This window comes from Meleagris gallopavo, chromosome Z (genome assembly GCF_905368555.1).
Source record: "Meleagris gallopavo chromosome Z, MGAL_WU_HG_1.1, whole genome shotgun sequence".
In the NCBI taxonomy this organism is placed as follows: domain Eukaryota; kingdom Metazoa; phylum Chordata; class Aves; order Galliformes; family Phasianidae; genus Meleagris; species Meleagris gallopavo.
The window spans coordinates 3603473-3620190 of record NC_139435.1 but is presented as its reverse complement, the minus strand read 5'-3'; the positions used below and the strand labels follow the sequence as shown (position 1 = coordinate 3620190).

Here is a 16718-nt window from a genome sequence, read left to right as displayed (position 1 = left end):
GGGGGAAGATGAGGCGAGGGAGGGCAGAGGACACCTCGAGAATGATGAACCTCCATCAGTTCTTCAGCCAATACTTATATATAACAAGAGTAGAATTAGCAACATTTGTTCATTCAAAAAACAAATTCAAAGAAGATTCAGAACTCATTATTCGGAGTGAAACGTCATTAACATTGGAACAAATGTCCATTAACTAATGTGAATCGGAGCAGTCTACAATAAAGTTGTATTTTTTTCACAGAGGGGAAAAAAAGTTAAAAGAAAAGTGTATCAAAAATCTTTTGCTGTTGTTGTTATTTGACCTAAGGAACTATTGTACTTCTGTTGATGAAGTATTACTCACATTCACTTCCCTCACACTAATTTACTTATTTTAACTTTGAATGCTGTTTAATATCACTTCTGATTTTAGCCTAGGATAATTCTCTACAGTTATATGCATATTTGTGATTCACGTCTGTTTTCTTCTCCATATATACTCATCATCACATACAGCTCTGATGTTTTTTTCTCAAGAAACTACAGTCCCCAAAGCAGTATTACAACTCCAGAGAAAAGTGAAAGTAATAACTCATATCAAAAGTTAGCAGCCACTATTGATGTTCTTAAGTTTTATATCTTGTTACTGAAAGGAATACTGAGCCTGGAATACTATTTATTTGCCCTACAAATCAATGCTTATAGGCACATTTGATACAAACATACAGAGGCTTCCTTGTCCTTCTGTTAATAACCTACTAGAAATTTTCACTCACACCATCCTAAAGGCAATCCCATCTGGAGGGTATTACTTAATTGTAATCAGTATTGTTGCAGATACTGCAAAATACTTCATACTTGTTTCCTTAAAACCAGTTGTGTTTTCAGAGCCATGCCAAATATTTACGGCATTTCTCAGAGAGCATTACTTCCAAGGCAATTTTGGTTTTTATTAAAACCAAGGTAGTATTTCTTATGTGGAGAAAAGGCAGAGATCTTTCTGCAGCATTAGAATCATAGAATCTTTAGAATTGGAAAGGACTTCTGAGGGCCGTCCATCTCCCCTGCAATGAACAGGGACATCACAGTGAGATCAGGTTGCAGAAGGCCTGATCCAGCCTCACCCTGGAAGTCTCTAGAAATGGGGCATCAACCACGTCACTAGGCAAAATGTTCCAGTGCCTCACCATTCTCACTGTAAATGATTTTTTCCTTATATCTAACCTAAATCTACTATCTTTGAACTTGAAATAATTTACCCTTGTTCTATCACCACAGACCCTGCTAAACAGTCCATCCTCCTCTTTCCTTTAATTCCTCTTTAGATACTAAAAGGCTGCTATCAGGTCGCCTCTCAGCCTTCTGTTCTCCAGGCTGAACAGCCCCAGATCTCTCAGCCTGTCATTAGATTATATCAGAAACGCAATCCCAATTTTTTATTATTTTTTACTCATAATCCAAAATGCTGTGCTTCAAAAGTGCTACATAAACACTGTTTCAGAAGACGTATGCTGGGTAACTCTGAACTTATGCAAGATTCTGATGTATAGGGCTGAGATATAGGGCCTCAGTGGTGATTACTCAAACTTCACACTGCTGAGTGGGAGCTGGAGCAGATTTGGGTTAATGGGATGGGACAAGAGTTGATCATGTCACTGGTGGTAAGCTCTTCCTTCTATAACCATAAGATATTCTATACTTGAGTATTATGTACTTTAAATACTCACCAGCAAAAGTGGTATAACAATGCAAACATAATAGCAATAGTGTAACAAAGAAACAAACGCCTCCTTCCCACTTCTTATCTTTGGTTCTTGCTTCTGAACTGGAAGGTACAGACACAGCTGCCATGCTGTGTCTGTAATCAATGCTTTGGAGCTAAAATCATGTTACAAATGCTATTTAGTAATGGAATGTAAAAGATACTAACTAAAATCCTATGATAACAGGAAAGATTTTTATTAAAGATTTTTGCTCAGGTTTTAGCAACAGAGAAAGCTAATCAGAGTAGTTGTATGAGCAGAGGAGTTGTGTAAGTTCCCTGTCTTGTTCAGAAGTTATCGTTATGCACTGCTACTGTGTTTGTAGCATGTTGCTTGCTATTCATTGTATATGTATAGTATATATTAATTGTATAATCATTGTATATACTTGCTATTCATGCTGTATAAATACCAGGCTCTGTGAAATAGTGTTATACCTGAAGAATCAGTTCTACTGCAAAGGAGAGGAAATCTCTTCAATCCTTATTGGAGTTCTCTGTTGCAACAAGTTGAGATACAAATAGTGATCAGAACAGTAGTCTGCTGACTAAGGCTCAACTGCATTATAGTATTAAATAATAATTAAAAAAAAATAATAAAAATGAAAACAAGAAAAATATTCATGATATGTGTCCTGAATAAAAGGTCTGAAATATGACTGAAATCATCATTAATTGAGGAGAACTGCACACTTCAAGGAAGAAAAAAAGGAGTAATTGCATAAAATGGGAAAGAACATTCTTTCAGACTTGATACTTATACCTTGGGAACAGGCAAGGTGGCGGGGAGATTCTACTAGTTTACACATGTAGAAGATGTCATGCATTTGACAGTGGATCCTGTTATAGTTTACACGTATGAATTTCTGTGACAAATATAAGCAAACCTTTCCAGGTAATATGTTATAGGCTAAGAGTAGAGTCAGTAAAAGGCAATGTGTATCTTACATACAACTGCCTTTCCTTCCCCTCTCCCCTTGATTTAGATTTGCACTAGTAAAATACCCTAATAAGCATGGAGATGTCAGTAACAAAGTTTGCATTTGTACATAACATTTGAATGTTTTTCTCACCTGACAGGGTGGTGCCTGACTTTACTACAAAAGATTATAAGAATATTTAATTGAGATTTTCTAAATGACTTTTACTTCTGGAAAACAAAGAAAATATCTGCAGGCTTCTGATAGTAACAGTCTTGCATTTTACTTCATCTTTGTTTAGATCTGCATACCTCAAGTACCTAAATAAGGCTCAGATTTTCCTATAAGGGTAATGGCGTCTCAGGTTATAGCCTGTGTGTATGTTAAAATTCAAGACAAATGAAAATGTGCAGTAATAGTTTAGAAACAAAGGGCATGTGATAAGCCTGGGTATTATTTGGCAAAATGATTTTCATCCTATTTATGCCCAAATCTTTTAGACAGAAACATAGAGGAGTAGGCTGTGAAAATAAATAAGTCTCTGGGAAAGATACTTCGATGGGATAATTGTTTTGGGATGGGATGAACAAAAGCAGCACTTTATTCTTGTCTTACACACATGGCACAACATACAGAACCAGCACAAATAACTTACAAAATCTCATACACCATGCTTCCTCTCAAACAGCTTCTATTAAGTTACAACACCATAACAAATAAGGTATTCAGTTACTACAGATCCCCAGTCTCCATTTAAGGAGTTGTTATTTTTGTAAACTACTTAGACAAACATCTTTTTTTTTTTTTTTTTTTTTTTTTTTTTTAACATGTTTAATACAGTACAGTATCCTTGACAGAGTTCAAGATATTCACAATACGAATTAAATGCATTATAAAATGGCAGAATTTCTTATCTTGGGACAGGTCTTCATTTGCTCCTGTCTTGTCTTAATAAGTCTTCCTTACTCTTAACAAGTCTTCTTTACTCAACTTTCCAAGCTAAACATTACATTAAATGAAAAAACTTTACTTCCCATTGTTTTCAATTTAATATATATATGTATATTTTTGCTTCCCTTTCCCATTTCTACCCCCTGTCCTACCAACAAATGCCATTTAGCTGGTAGAAATGTCAACTCTCAGGCTTCTCTAAAAAGTTTAAAACAATTTTGAAAACTATTTGTCAGATGGGAAATAAATAGTGATAGTAGGCTGTCAAAAACTTTGAAAGTTCATTTTTTTTCTCCTTGTCAGAATCTGTGTCTGCTGGAGATTCCTGTCATCTGATTTTCTGAGATACTGTGTTACTAATGGGCCAACGTACAAGACCTATGTTTTATTTGTTGTTTGTTTGTTTGTTTGTTTATTTCAGTTGCCAACTGAATTGCCAGCTGTCTCACCCATTTGATGCAATCACTTTTAGTATAAAGTACTGTCATTACCAGAAATATTAACAACTCTAGTCGTATAATGCTGTCTAAAATTCTTCCAGCCACTATTAAACCTCTCTCTGTCCGTAGCCTCATTGTACCAGGTTGATTCACAGGAAGAGTTTTACTCTGTGATTGCATTTCAAATCCCACTGAAGCTTGTGGGCATCATTCCTTCAACTCTGTGGCTTTGAATTACACTTTGTTCAACAAAGTTGTCAAATCTAGCCCTTGAGAAGTTAATCAGCTTACAAAAGAAAAGCAAAAAAAGATTCTTCTCCTTTATACATACAATACACTTTCTTTTTGTACATTGAGCATTATCTTAAAAAGCATGTTTATATCATTTTGAAAATGAATTTTTACAGAACCTTATAAACACTGTTATATTAAACACATTCTCAAAAACTGAAGAAATTACTCACACAAAATCTGAAAGAGCCTCAATAGAATTCCTCCAGTATAATTTTTCTACTTGCATATTTCATATTTCAGTGTCCTTTACTGCAAACGTAATTTGGCCATATGAGAACAGGGAAAAGTCAATAAGAAATAGGCAAAAGTTGTGAATAAGACCTGAATCTTCTGTTTAATTAGATTAATGTAACATTGAAAATGGTTTGTCGTTGTTGTTACTGTTGTTGTTTGGTTGTTTTTATTTTTTGTTTGCTTGTTTAAATTCCATCCTCCTTCTGTTACCTTTCCATATATTGTATGGTACATCAATTCCCAAATAGCCTCATTCATTTCAGTGGGAATATAAGAGAAAAAATGATGTATGCAAAAATACTGAAAACTGGTTTCCACTTTTTAAATGAGTTGTCAGTGGTTATGAGGTAACATCATCATATCCTTATTTACTTTAGCATAATAAAAATGACATCTGAGCAGTATTTTCAAACTTCAATATCAGAAATCAGTATACAAATGTTAGGAAATAACTACTTATATTTGTGCTACAGTTCTGACAGCCTAAATATATATTAGGTATGACCAAGGGTGAATTTCATAAGCCCAGATCCTTTATACATATACTTATCTTTTTTATACTTTATATTCCCATAGACTGGCACAAATTAAGTTTAAGCACACATATGTCACACAAACATGAAGCCATGACACCTTTATCACCAATTTTCAGTGCAATCAGTAGTAGACATTAATGCATGTCATCAGTGAAATGCACTTTTCCAATCTTTCGTCTAACAAAATACTGTATAAATCATAGCATTAACTTGATTTCCTGTACCGAAAATGTCTAAGAATGCATTAATCTTTGTTTGTTCGGAACAGTCTTTCTGACTGTAGTGACACAAGTTCAGGAAGTTAAACAAATGAATGAGATTTTGTACTCTGTCTCATGATTTTCTTTCTCTTTTTCATTTAATGAAAAAATCAAAAGGAGAAATAATGTTTCCTTAAATTATATTGAAATACATTAAATGTAACTATAACTAGTGAAAACTCAGTGACAATAATATCCTGTATGCTTCTTTGTCTCAGGGTAATTGCTTTCACTTGGCATGATATACTGAAGGTTTGATACTTACTAGAGGAAAGAATGTAACCCATGCCTAATCCCAGTTTCTAACATACAGTAAAGGAGCCCTTTAGACAAGACAATATACATTAACTTACTTGATGATTTATAGAATGTGTCTATTTTAATCACTGTAATAAAACAGGATATATATACACATATTAAAAAATCCAGGTGTAAATAATTATACAGTATTTCCACACATTAAACAGTTGCACTTGATGTAGTATTTAAAGCAAGTCACTGAAAATTTCTTCAGTCTTTGGAATGATCAAAATATAAATAACCAAAGCATACAAATAATGATTGAATTTTCATAAAAGAAGGTTTATGACAGAGGGACAAAAATAATGTCCCTCTTATTCACTGTCAATCCCCATTGTTTTTTATAGAGTCAGCGCCTTCCCAGAATAATCGTAAAATCATAGATTAAGCTGCAGTTTTTTTTCTTTGATCTAGCAGTGTACTTTAATGAGGTTATCTTCTCCTGGATAACAGTACTAATAAGTGACTTTTTCATAAAACTTAGTTTGTTATTGTTGAAGATTATACTGCTTCAGACATTTTAGGCTATGTAAACTACAGAAAAATACTAATCTAATCTAATTAAGTTAAAGTCTAATGAAATATAAATTACTTTATTTACTCTGAAAATTTAGTTACCTTCTATTTTGATAATTCAATCCAGTTTTTTATTTCCCCACCTTCCCCAAAAAAAGTCTCGTAGTTACAAGCCTGCATTACGGATAGCAAAGAAAGAAAACTGCTACTTGCCTATGGAAATATATATAGGTGTTTTTTTTCAAGTTCTAATTCTGCTCTGAGCTGCTAACCATCACACAACATATGCCATTTGGCAATTTGTCTCCTAGGATACTCACAGATTTCTTTCCAGTGTTCTCCACCTGTTCCTTCTGCTGAAGATCCTAAGGTTAACCGACCAATTACCTCATTCCTTGACCCTCTATCTGAATCTAAAACCAAAAATTCAATGCTGATATCATCAAGGCCCTCACAAGGAATGTCAAAGACAAACAATTCATTGAACACGGCATTGGGGGTACACTTCTTGACATGGGTTTTCTTTTTAGAAATTCTCTTCTTAACATGGTACAGATTCACTTTGACATAAGGATCTGCAATAGAAAGAAATAACACAAATAAGATATTGAATTATTTAGAAGTTCCTTGTTCTAATTACTGGTAAACTTTGTAACATACCAAGAGAACTACATTGCAGTGATGTTTCAGTGTACTAAAGATGATTTGCTTCAGCTAGATTTTTTTTGTGTGTGAATTTAATTCTGAATTAGTTCCTTTAAGCTCCATTTACAGATATCAAAATATGTAATCAAGATTTAGATGATGTCTTATTTGTACTATGGAGGTGTTTCTTTCACAAGACATGTAGACTGTTAACTTTGGTGATTGTATCTACATTGCTTCAAAAGTTAGTGTGGAAGATGATAAATTTCCAATGTATTCTGAGAAATATGAATCGCTATGTAAATAAATGTAATAGAAATCTGGTTTTTATGCATTCTACAAGTAGGAAATAATCATTAGTATTAATAAGGCTGAAACAAAATAAAATCTTGAAAGTAAGCGAATAATCTTGTGCTGAGAAAATGGTCATAATTTATTTCTGGTTTGGTTGTACCAAGATTAATTATCTTGATTAAATTTCTCCCACATGTTTTTACTAAACAAATGTAATACTAAACTTTAAATGTAAGACTACTCTTACTGGCTGTATGTGATTTGTCTTTAAATATTTTATATGTTATTGAGGAAGGGAAGATAAATAGTCCATAGTATTAACATTGTTAATGAACACTGAATGTTTGCAACCTTCAGAATTTTTCAACCGTTGCAAGATTCCTTAACTATTGTCTTCAATAATGGCTATATTTCTTTGTCAGAGGTATTAAAAAAAAAAAAAAAAAAAAAAAGTAGAAATGGTTAGTTTCAAGTACATTATTTTTGCATTTATATATGCATCTATTTCAGTGCAGATGTTGACTTGTGTCCAAATTCTAATGGTTCAAATGCAATGAAAATTCCAGTCTATGGAAGTCAATCAGATGGAATAGTCTATGTAAGCAGTCCACTAATAAACACAAGGAAACAATTATGATGTTTTTTTTTTTTTTTTTCTCTTTTTTCCCAAGTGAAATTAAAATTTAACCTTTTTTAGAAAATCTACGCTCTAGTTATCGGAATGAAGTGGTCAGATGCTGAAAAAGTTTTTGTTTGCTTGGACTCAACATTTTGAAGGGAGCAAAGTGTGCGAAGAATGCATCTTAACAAAACAAACAAATATTTTTTTAAATAGTAAGTCTTATTTATTATAAATTTTTCATTAGCTTGGAATGAATATACACCACACAAGTTCTAAGAATATCAAAATCACTAGCCATCAGTAGATTAATAATGTTGTCTGTTTCTTTTGAAATAAAATTTTTGACTGCTACTTTTGGCTAAATAATAAGACTGGAATGTTGCTTTTGATTTTATTAGGCCTATTAGAAGATCTCAACATCCATATCTTTTGATGTGAGAAGTAGAAGTACAGTATTATTAGCTGCAGTAATTAAAATTAAAAGTCTCCAAAAACTGCTTCCTCTTTCTTTCAAAATATCCTGTCTATCAAAAGAATCAAGATTTGTACAGACTCAATACAGATGATTTACTGTTTGAAGTCCTCTGTTGGGTACTGTTGTTTTTCAGTATGTATGTTTGTCTTCTTTTCAGGTGGTTAGTATATTTTATTTTGAATTTTATTAAGTTATCTGACATTAGCATGCACCTAAGTATAGTTCTAACATCAGCTTCAAGAGAAGATTTATTATTTGCAAAATGGTACAAGACTAGGAGACTGGAGTTATAAAAAGACTTCTTTTCTAGTGTATCCCAACCACTGAAATTGTTCACCTTTTACCTAGCCAAATAAACATTAATACCAGTGGACTAACTTCAACACAGATGGAATTTGTTGCCTTTTGGATTCAAAGTTGAAATATTCTATATGAGAATCTCACTTCATATTGTTTAGCTAATAATAAATTGAATTTCTTTGTCATATGTAAAGTTTTTGTATCTGCAATATCTTCTTATGACAGATGGATCCTGTTCTAGACAATGTCAAAACTCACTGGTCTCCTCTGCCAACAGATGTCATGTTTCTTTATATTTTGTTTTTATTTTTCCCTAATGTGCTTAACAAATTTCTAATATATGTTCTCTGAAAAATAAAGCATTGACCTAGATATGAATGAAAAGGGTAGGCTGCAGATAATACAGACACCACTTCCTCATTTCTGGGTTATTTTTAATCCTTGAAAGGTCACATTTCATCTGTCTTCTGTCTGTTTGTTTTATATTCTTAAGGCTTATTCATTACCGAAAGCATTACCTGATAATCCTGACACATCAGATTTAGGTAGATGTCTGGCTTTTAAAACAACCACAGTTAGTGTATTTGTTGTAGATTGATAACAGAGAGAGATCAGTAGTTCTCCACGTCCAGACGACTTCTGAGGAAATTAAAAGAAATAACAAAGAAAAACTATTTATGAGCAATTATGTTGACCAACTTTGAAACTAGATTGAATAGGATTTCTGAGTGTTGCATAACTGTGTATCTCAAACTGGTATCAAAAGATATAATTCATGGAGCTGTGATGCTTTGCAAACAAAATATAACTTTCCTGTACTGTAGCTATACAACACTTCCTATATCTTGCTATTAGACTTTGAAATAAATAAATAACTTGTGATAATATGCATTGACATGATATTGTTAGCTTCAGAGATAAGAAGTGAAATCCTATATCCTGTGAAAAAAAGTCTCAGTGTAAGTAAAATTTCTTAAGAAAAATAAATAAGAAACTATGTGAAAAGAATGTTGAAAAACAAATTGAATAAAAGTAATTCACAAAAAGAAAAATGGTAAAATATTTTTAGTCTTGAAATTAATGTAGCCCACTGGTCAAAGAGTCGTTTATTTCACAGTAAGGAGGGAGCCAATGGAAACAAGAATACTTTATGTATCAGAAAATCCACTAATTTATCAGCAAAATATCGTGACATAGTTATAATTGCAATATAATGAAAGAATTGCAAAATAACTATATTAGTTATTGGTGTGTTGTCTCGCAGACGTTTAGTTGATTTGTCAGTGTGCTTCACCTTTGAAAACAATCAAAATGAAAGTCAATATACAAGCTACTTTTTTAGTAGAGAATAAAAGAAGTGTGCATTATATATATATGCATTTCCATGGCTCTCTGATTGTTGTAAATGATCTTTCTATTTTGAAATGAGACAGGAAGATATGAAATATTTTTAGCCTAGTGAAATCAATATGTTTTTCCACTGACTTTGCTGTGGTTTTAGCATCTCCCTCATGTCTTAGGATCTTTAGAAGAAAAGCAGCTTATTTAAAAGTCATTGAGAGAAAAAAAGCATGATTTTAAATAGGAAAGATGAAAAAAGAGTATAATACTGTATTAATTTTTCTTTCTTTCACATCAAAGCAAGCTAAAATGGATTTAGGCCTCTTGAACTAATGTGAATGGATCCACTAAAATCAGCTGATCCTCTGATTAAGCAAGTAGAATTTAGAATTCTAACATTTTCTTACAAAATGCTTATTTTAACTTTATTTTATCATAGTTGTGCAATTGTTTCCTTATAGTGCCCTAATGAAAAGATCTCAGTAGTTCATTTGATAAACTTGTTACCTTCTTTTCCCGTGATTCTATCAATATTACTCAAGTATTATAGTTAAACTAGTACAACACTTCTAAATTTTAAATAAGAAATATGTTACCCTAACATTTCTTTTGATGATCTCTCTGTCCATTAGCATCCTTCCTTCTGACAATTCAGTTCCTGCAAGGGGAATGAGGACTTCTCCAATGACATCATCTCTGGAAAACCTGTCGAAGCTCAGGATCATAAAATGAAGTGTTAAGTCTTGAATTTGGCTATATGGGATCCCATAAAATGTGAAGGTCTCATCAAAAGCAGGATCTAAGGTTTTCCTCAGCACTCTGGTTTTCACCTTGTGCTTTTTCTCAGGAAGGATTGTCATTTTGATGTAGGGATCAGAAGTCATTGACTGTTCATCCATTGCTGGCAGCCCACGTGCTTCCTTGATGCTCACTACGAATGCCTTTTTCTCAAAGTTGTACTCTAAAGAGAGAAAAAGAGTTCCTAGCTTGTCTTGTTTTTCTTCAGACGACAGGGATGTAGTGGACTTTAAACTATCAGGGGAAACTGAATCTTTCTTCTTTTCTGAAAAGTGCTTTGAAGATGAATTTTCAGGGTCTGGAGAACTCTGCATTTTAGAGGTTGTTTTTGGAAAGTTGCCATTTAGATCTCTGTTCTCCAGGTCAAGATGCAGAGAATTCTTTGGCATTGCTGATTTGCTCTTTGCTTCACTTTTATCATCTACTCCAAACTTCTTCTTACTGTTGAGATTCTCAGGATAAATATCAACTCCCTTCAGAACATGGACAAACTTATATGGAGGAGTCTTATTGGATTTGGATGATTTGCGCTGACAGCAGATCCAAGCGAAAAGAGAGACAGAGAAGACAAGGCCAAATGCACTAAAGATCCCAACAACTGTAGGAATTTCATCTGCAAGTCAAATAAACAGCAACAAGCAAATAAGCAGCATTTTCTTCTACTCTGTGTGATATTTAGTAAATTTAGCAAAGCGAACTAATACGAGATGGTAATAGGAGCAGTTGACAGACTGAAAGTGCTCTGCATTGCACGCATTGCTCGCCACCTGCAGGCGTAAATGTGTAGTCCCATGCTGTTAGTATTTTTCCATACAAAAGATGTCTGGACGGAAAACACAATTCCCACCCCAATAATAATTAAAATGAGTAATTTCTCAGCTATTTCATCACTCTGTGCGTAATTTCTGAGTTTATATGTCAGTGCGCAAAAATAGATAAGGTTTTATTTTTGAGTTTATGAAACTGTATTTGTTAGATAGAAGAATTCTGATATATCTGATATATTACTTATAGGTATATCATCTGCTTTTCACATTTTCCTAAAATGCTTTGTACACTCAACTAACTCATTTTTATAGTCTGATCCCATAATTGCCTGGAGGTATCTGTTGAAACTGAGTTTTTTAGGAGGTTGTAACACTCAAGAGTTTCAAGAGGATTTTCAATACATTTCAGGAGAAAGTCTATCAAGAAAAATTAGAATAATTACCTGCCAAGTGTCCCCTCCAGATGGATGTGACATTTGGCAGTTGCATGTGAGTCCAAAGCTGAAATACTCTTAAGTGTATTTTTGACACCCACTAAGCTTTGAATCTGAGGTGCTATGAATCAAAGCTATGGAGAGAATACAGTATGGATCACTTCTTCTGACTGTATAAGAGAAATACTAAAATGTAATTTTCCTCTACCTTGATATTAGTCCTATATTTAAAATCTGAATGAAGAGAAAACTATCCAGATGTTTCAATCTCAACTGTCATGTGAATACTTCAATATTATACTGAATCATTAGCCATTCACAAGAATGCATTGAAGGGGCAAATGAGCACAACTAATTGGAAATCCAATTTTGCCCATAAGTAACATTACTAAGTGAGTTTAAACCTCCCACAGTGTAACAATAAGAGCTTAATCTTTATTCTCTGAACCACTAGACTAGTAGAATATTAATGGAATGACATTGTTTATGCATAAATCCAATTGTGTTACAGTTTCTGTAGCAAATAATTAGCAAATCATTCTGAATGAGGAAAGCAAAACTATCCTCCTGTACACAGTACTAAATATGCTTTATCTAGGTAAAACCCGGTCTAATAGATGTGTTACCACCATAACTTTGAGTTTGAATAAAAACAAAAACAATACAAAACAAACAAACAAACAAAAAGAAACCACAACATAATATTATCAAAGAAAAGTAGGGCAAAATGATCCAGAACAGAAAGTGTAAGATCTTGTTATTAATTTCTTCTGACAATAAACATGTCACTTTACTTCTGCTTACAAGCTGTATCAATCCATGTTTAATTGTAAGAAGTCAATAAATGACTGAAAAAGGTATGCAGATTTTTTTTTAAAGTGTTGCTTTTTTTTTTTTAAGCCAAGTATTTTTCTCTAAGTTTCAAGTATTATCCTAGTTGTAGAAATTTAAATGTAAATGAAACAAAGGTAGAAATCAAGGAGTAATTGAAAGATAATCAGAATACTTTAAATGTCTTTCAAGAATGATCTATACATTTTTAATACTTTTTCATTAGTTTACATTTAAAATTGTTATAGTAATGGAAATCATCCTGTGTTTTTGTTCTACAGCTACTGAAAGAAGTGGTAAAATCAATTTAGTATTTAAAACATTAATTAACTTCCTTAAATAAGTAATTAGATAAGGATGATGTCATGAGTGTTGTTAGAATTATCAGATGGGTGGGGTAGGTAGGAAAGAAGAAGATAACTAAAATTTTTTATACTCACAACTAATTACATTACAACAAGTTGTCATAATGTACATCAGTTAACATTCAAGGCAATGTATTAACAGGAAACAACACCTATTGATCCTGTGATAAATTATTTCAGTTATGTGATGTAAATTTGAAGTCACTTCACCTAAGTCAGTGGAATGATCCTTGAATTTAACCACAGGTAAAGCAAATAACACCTAGGCTAGAGTCAATATTTGTAAAGCAGAGTTCCGAAACATTTCCAGTTACAGTTTTTATGAGTAGCGCTATTTATTTCATATTATCGCTGTTTCTGAAACTTGCAGAGTCACAGTTATTCATGCTACAGTAAGTGTATAGAAATGACACAATTGAAAAGTTTGTTGTCATCATGGGTATTCTCAATAAATAGAGATTAATCAAGATAGGAACATTTAACCAAAAACACTGGGTTACTACACTCCCATCTTCTCAGTAGTATTCTTTACACAACTATATTTCACTTTAGCTAACAGTCTACAAATCTTCCTCTATGGCAAGATAAAAGTAATTATAATTATCCCAAGAATGGCTTTAATGAAGATTTTCTCTGCGGCACAAGATGTGTTTACAGCATTTTAATCTGAAGCCAATATATTTTAACCAAGACAGAGAAAACTACTCCAACTCTTCAGTCCAAAAATGCATCTAGTCAAACCTTTTTTTCTCTCCCAGTGATTTACCAGAAGGAATGCCTGGTATAGAAACAGAGAAAGAGAAGAAAGAAAATTCACACAACTTCTGGGATCAAAGAGAACTAGGATAAATTCGGTTCCTCTCAGCAGTCTGAGAGGCACGAGGGTGGCTCAGTAGTGGCTGCCTGCATGCTTTTCTTATCCCCGTGGCCGGGAGTTGTGACCGGGACGCACTTACCGAACTGCTGGTGACTGGCAGCGATCGGAGCCATGTTGGTGGTGGTCTCTGTCCGCGGTGCTGGAGCCGCTGTCCGTGGTACCGGAGCCTCTGGCTGACGCGGCTTTCCGCGCTAGCGGAGTCGCCCTCTCCGGTGCTGAGCGACCCCTGCCAGGAGCGCCGAATGTGATGCTCTGCTGTTTCTCGGCTCGTCGCTCTCTCGCAGCACTGGGACAGCAGGCTTTTTCCACGGTGGTATTTAAAAAGAAAAAAAAAAAAAAAAAAAAAAAGCAAAAGAAAAAGAAAAAACACCTAATACCTAAAACCCGGAGACACGAGCAGTGGGGAAGGTGAAGGAGGAGGCTGTGATCGGGCTGAAGGAGTGGGGGGAGGGGGAGCTTCGGTCCTCCCCTTTGCACACTGATTTCCAACCCCCTTCCTGTTTTGGTTCTTCTGAGTAGCTCTGCTCCGAGACTGAAGACGTGGTTGAAACCCAAATTGACGCAATCCTGACGCTACAAGGCTGAAATCAGCACCTTTCCCACCTCCCATCCCCCCCCCATCCCCTCCACCCTCCCCCTCCACGGCCACCACACCCTCCCTCCCTTCCTCCCTTCTTCTCCCTCTTCCCCCCCTTCTACCTTTCTGAGGATTGAACACATACTCATCGATTATTTTAACTGCCCTGCTGCAGGATATGAGTTCCCACCCTCTGTTGGACACGGAAAGAGGAATGTTAATGGCTGTCATTCAATGCACCTTGTGTAATACACGGGTGTGTCTGTTTTGCTGGGATAAGGTCTATTTATCTGCTTATTTATCTATCAGCTGGATGGGCTACAGTGATGTGAAGGAGATGCCAGGTCAGATGATCCAGATGCCTTGGCTCTAACAGAAAAGAATGTATTTCTGCTATGACTGATGTGATGCACTTACTCTTTTTGAATCACGAAAACTCCCAGTGTGAGTTCTCCCCATCCCCTGTCCTTGATTCTCCCTACCACCCACCCCTACACAATACCCTCAGTCTTCACTCTAGAAATATATTTCTCTTTTCCTCTTGATATTTCTGCTTGTCTTGGAAAAAGCTGAATCTATTGAGATACGTCTGGATTTTACAAAATTTACATATCAGTTCCCCAGTGTGGACTGAGAACATTTAGAGAGATAGGAGTAAGAGGCAGGCAGGTGAGAGGAATTGAGGGAAACAGAAAAAGAAAGTAGGACTGCCCAAAATTAGAACCACTATAATAACACAGAACAAATCATAGAGCAACAGAGCTGCAAAAGCCAGCATCTGGCATCTGACTTCTGGATTCAAAAGGAATTGTATCAGCCAACTTTGAATCCCAACTGTTAATTCTGCTGCATAAATGTGAAACAGGTGTTGTTTTTCATCTAAATAACAAAATCCAGATGCTGACATAGTCTGGAATCACCCTTCTCCATAACTGGCTGCTTGGATGCTGATATATCTTGGCCCACTTCAAAGAACCTTCTTGTTTAACATTGAAGCCAGTGAAGCTTCTTGGCATTTGGAAAAATAAGAAGGGAAGTTTAAGGAATTAAAGCACACTATAATCAAAGCACTTGCCTAGTCTTTAGAACTGAAAACATTTTCTCTAACACTGATTATGCTTTTCTCCTTCTGTAGCACTTTCAGTAATTTGTCTTGTTACATGTACCTACCCATTTCTTCCATGTATAACTATATCCACAACCTTATACTTCCTTACTTCTTAAGGCATTTTAAAAGCATGGAGAATAATATAACATCATTGTTTCCTTTTCAAACACTTAGAGTCCTATGAGTTGACTTTCTTTGCTTTTAGGTATGTTTTGTAAATACAGATTGATTTGGAAATTTTAGGTTCACGTATTGGCATCAATCCATTTTACATATAGGTCAACTTCTTTCCTACTGCCAAGTCTCCCCTCTGTCATTCTTACTAATCATTTATCTTCATTCAAAATTCATTTCTCAAAATGTAGACCCATTGAAAACAATTTCATTTAATTTTAGACCCCTTTCCAGGTATTTAAGACACTTGATATGGGTGGGGGTGGAAAAAAAAAGAAGAAAAAAAAAAAAAACCCAAAACCAAAAAACCTTATACAAATATAGGTTAAAATATGTTTAACTGGGATATTAAATTATCATAATCTGTTATTATGCCTGGTCTTTAAAAATAATTCACAAAGAGTAAGCATAAATTATAGCTTACTTGGTTATCAATCCTAGCTGAGCTAGGATGACATGTGATGAGCCTTGTACGATAGTAAACAATTTGTGATGACAGAGATGATAATGATAATAATTACTATTATTAATGAAATCTGGGACACTTTTAATCTAAATATGAACAAATATTGGGGCATATGATAATATAGAATTTATTGCTTCAGATTTTCTTTAGTTTTCCACCTGTTTCATAAATATATACAGTTCACAGAAAGACTTTCCTTCAGCATCCAGATTTTTTTGTTGTTGTTATTTTGATTACCCGTGACAAATTTGCTGAAATATGAAAGATACATGTTCTTTTAATATTATTATTTTCCCTCCAACTCCTGATATTTCATCTTAGATTTCACACACTGTGTAAGAATCCTGTGGTGGTGGATGTTGTACAAACATTTTGTACAGAGACCTTACTTTCTATTCTGTTCTTTGCAAGTTTGTAGCTTTTCAAACCATGATAGAAAATGTTTATCTCTT

At 34.2% G+C, this 16718-nt stretch overlaps 1 protein-coding gene across 1 annotated transcript; it reads right to left on the bottom strand.

The window, feature by feature from the left end:
* Positions 1 to 5613: 5613 nt before the first annotated feature.
* Positions 5614 to 14508, bottom strand: SYT4 (synaptotagmin 4). Its single transcript, XM_003213361.4, has 4 exons — positions 14021 to 14508; positions 10466 to 11280; positions 9047 to 9167; positions 5614 to 6767 (listed from the first exon to the last, which is right to left on the bottom strand). The coding sequence occupies exons 1-4, from the start codon at positions 14052 to 14054 to the stop codon at positions 6460 to 6462; spliced, it is 1278 nt and encodes a 425-aa protein (XP_003213409.3). The 5' UTR covers positions 14055 to 14508; the 3' UTR covers positions 5614 to 6459.
* Between the last annotated feature and the right edge of the window lie 2210 nt (positions 14509 to 16718).

Excerpts from the sequence above, each read along its gene's own strand:
- SYT4 (XM_003213361.4), bottom strand. The coding sequence starts at position 14,054 with ATGGCTCCGATCGCTGCCAGTCACCAGCAGTTCG. Across the intron at positions 9,168-10,465 it reads TCATCAAAAGAAATGTTAGG|AAGTCGTCTGGACGTGGAGA; the intron begins GTAACATATTTC and ends TAATTTCCTCAG. Across the intron at positions 6,768-9,046 it reads TGATGTGTCAGGATTATCAG|ATCCTTATGTCAAAGTGAAT; the intron begins GTAATGCTTTCG and ends TTTCTATTGCAG.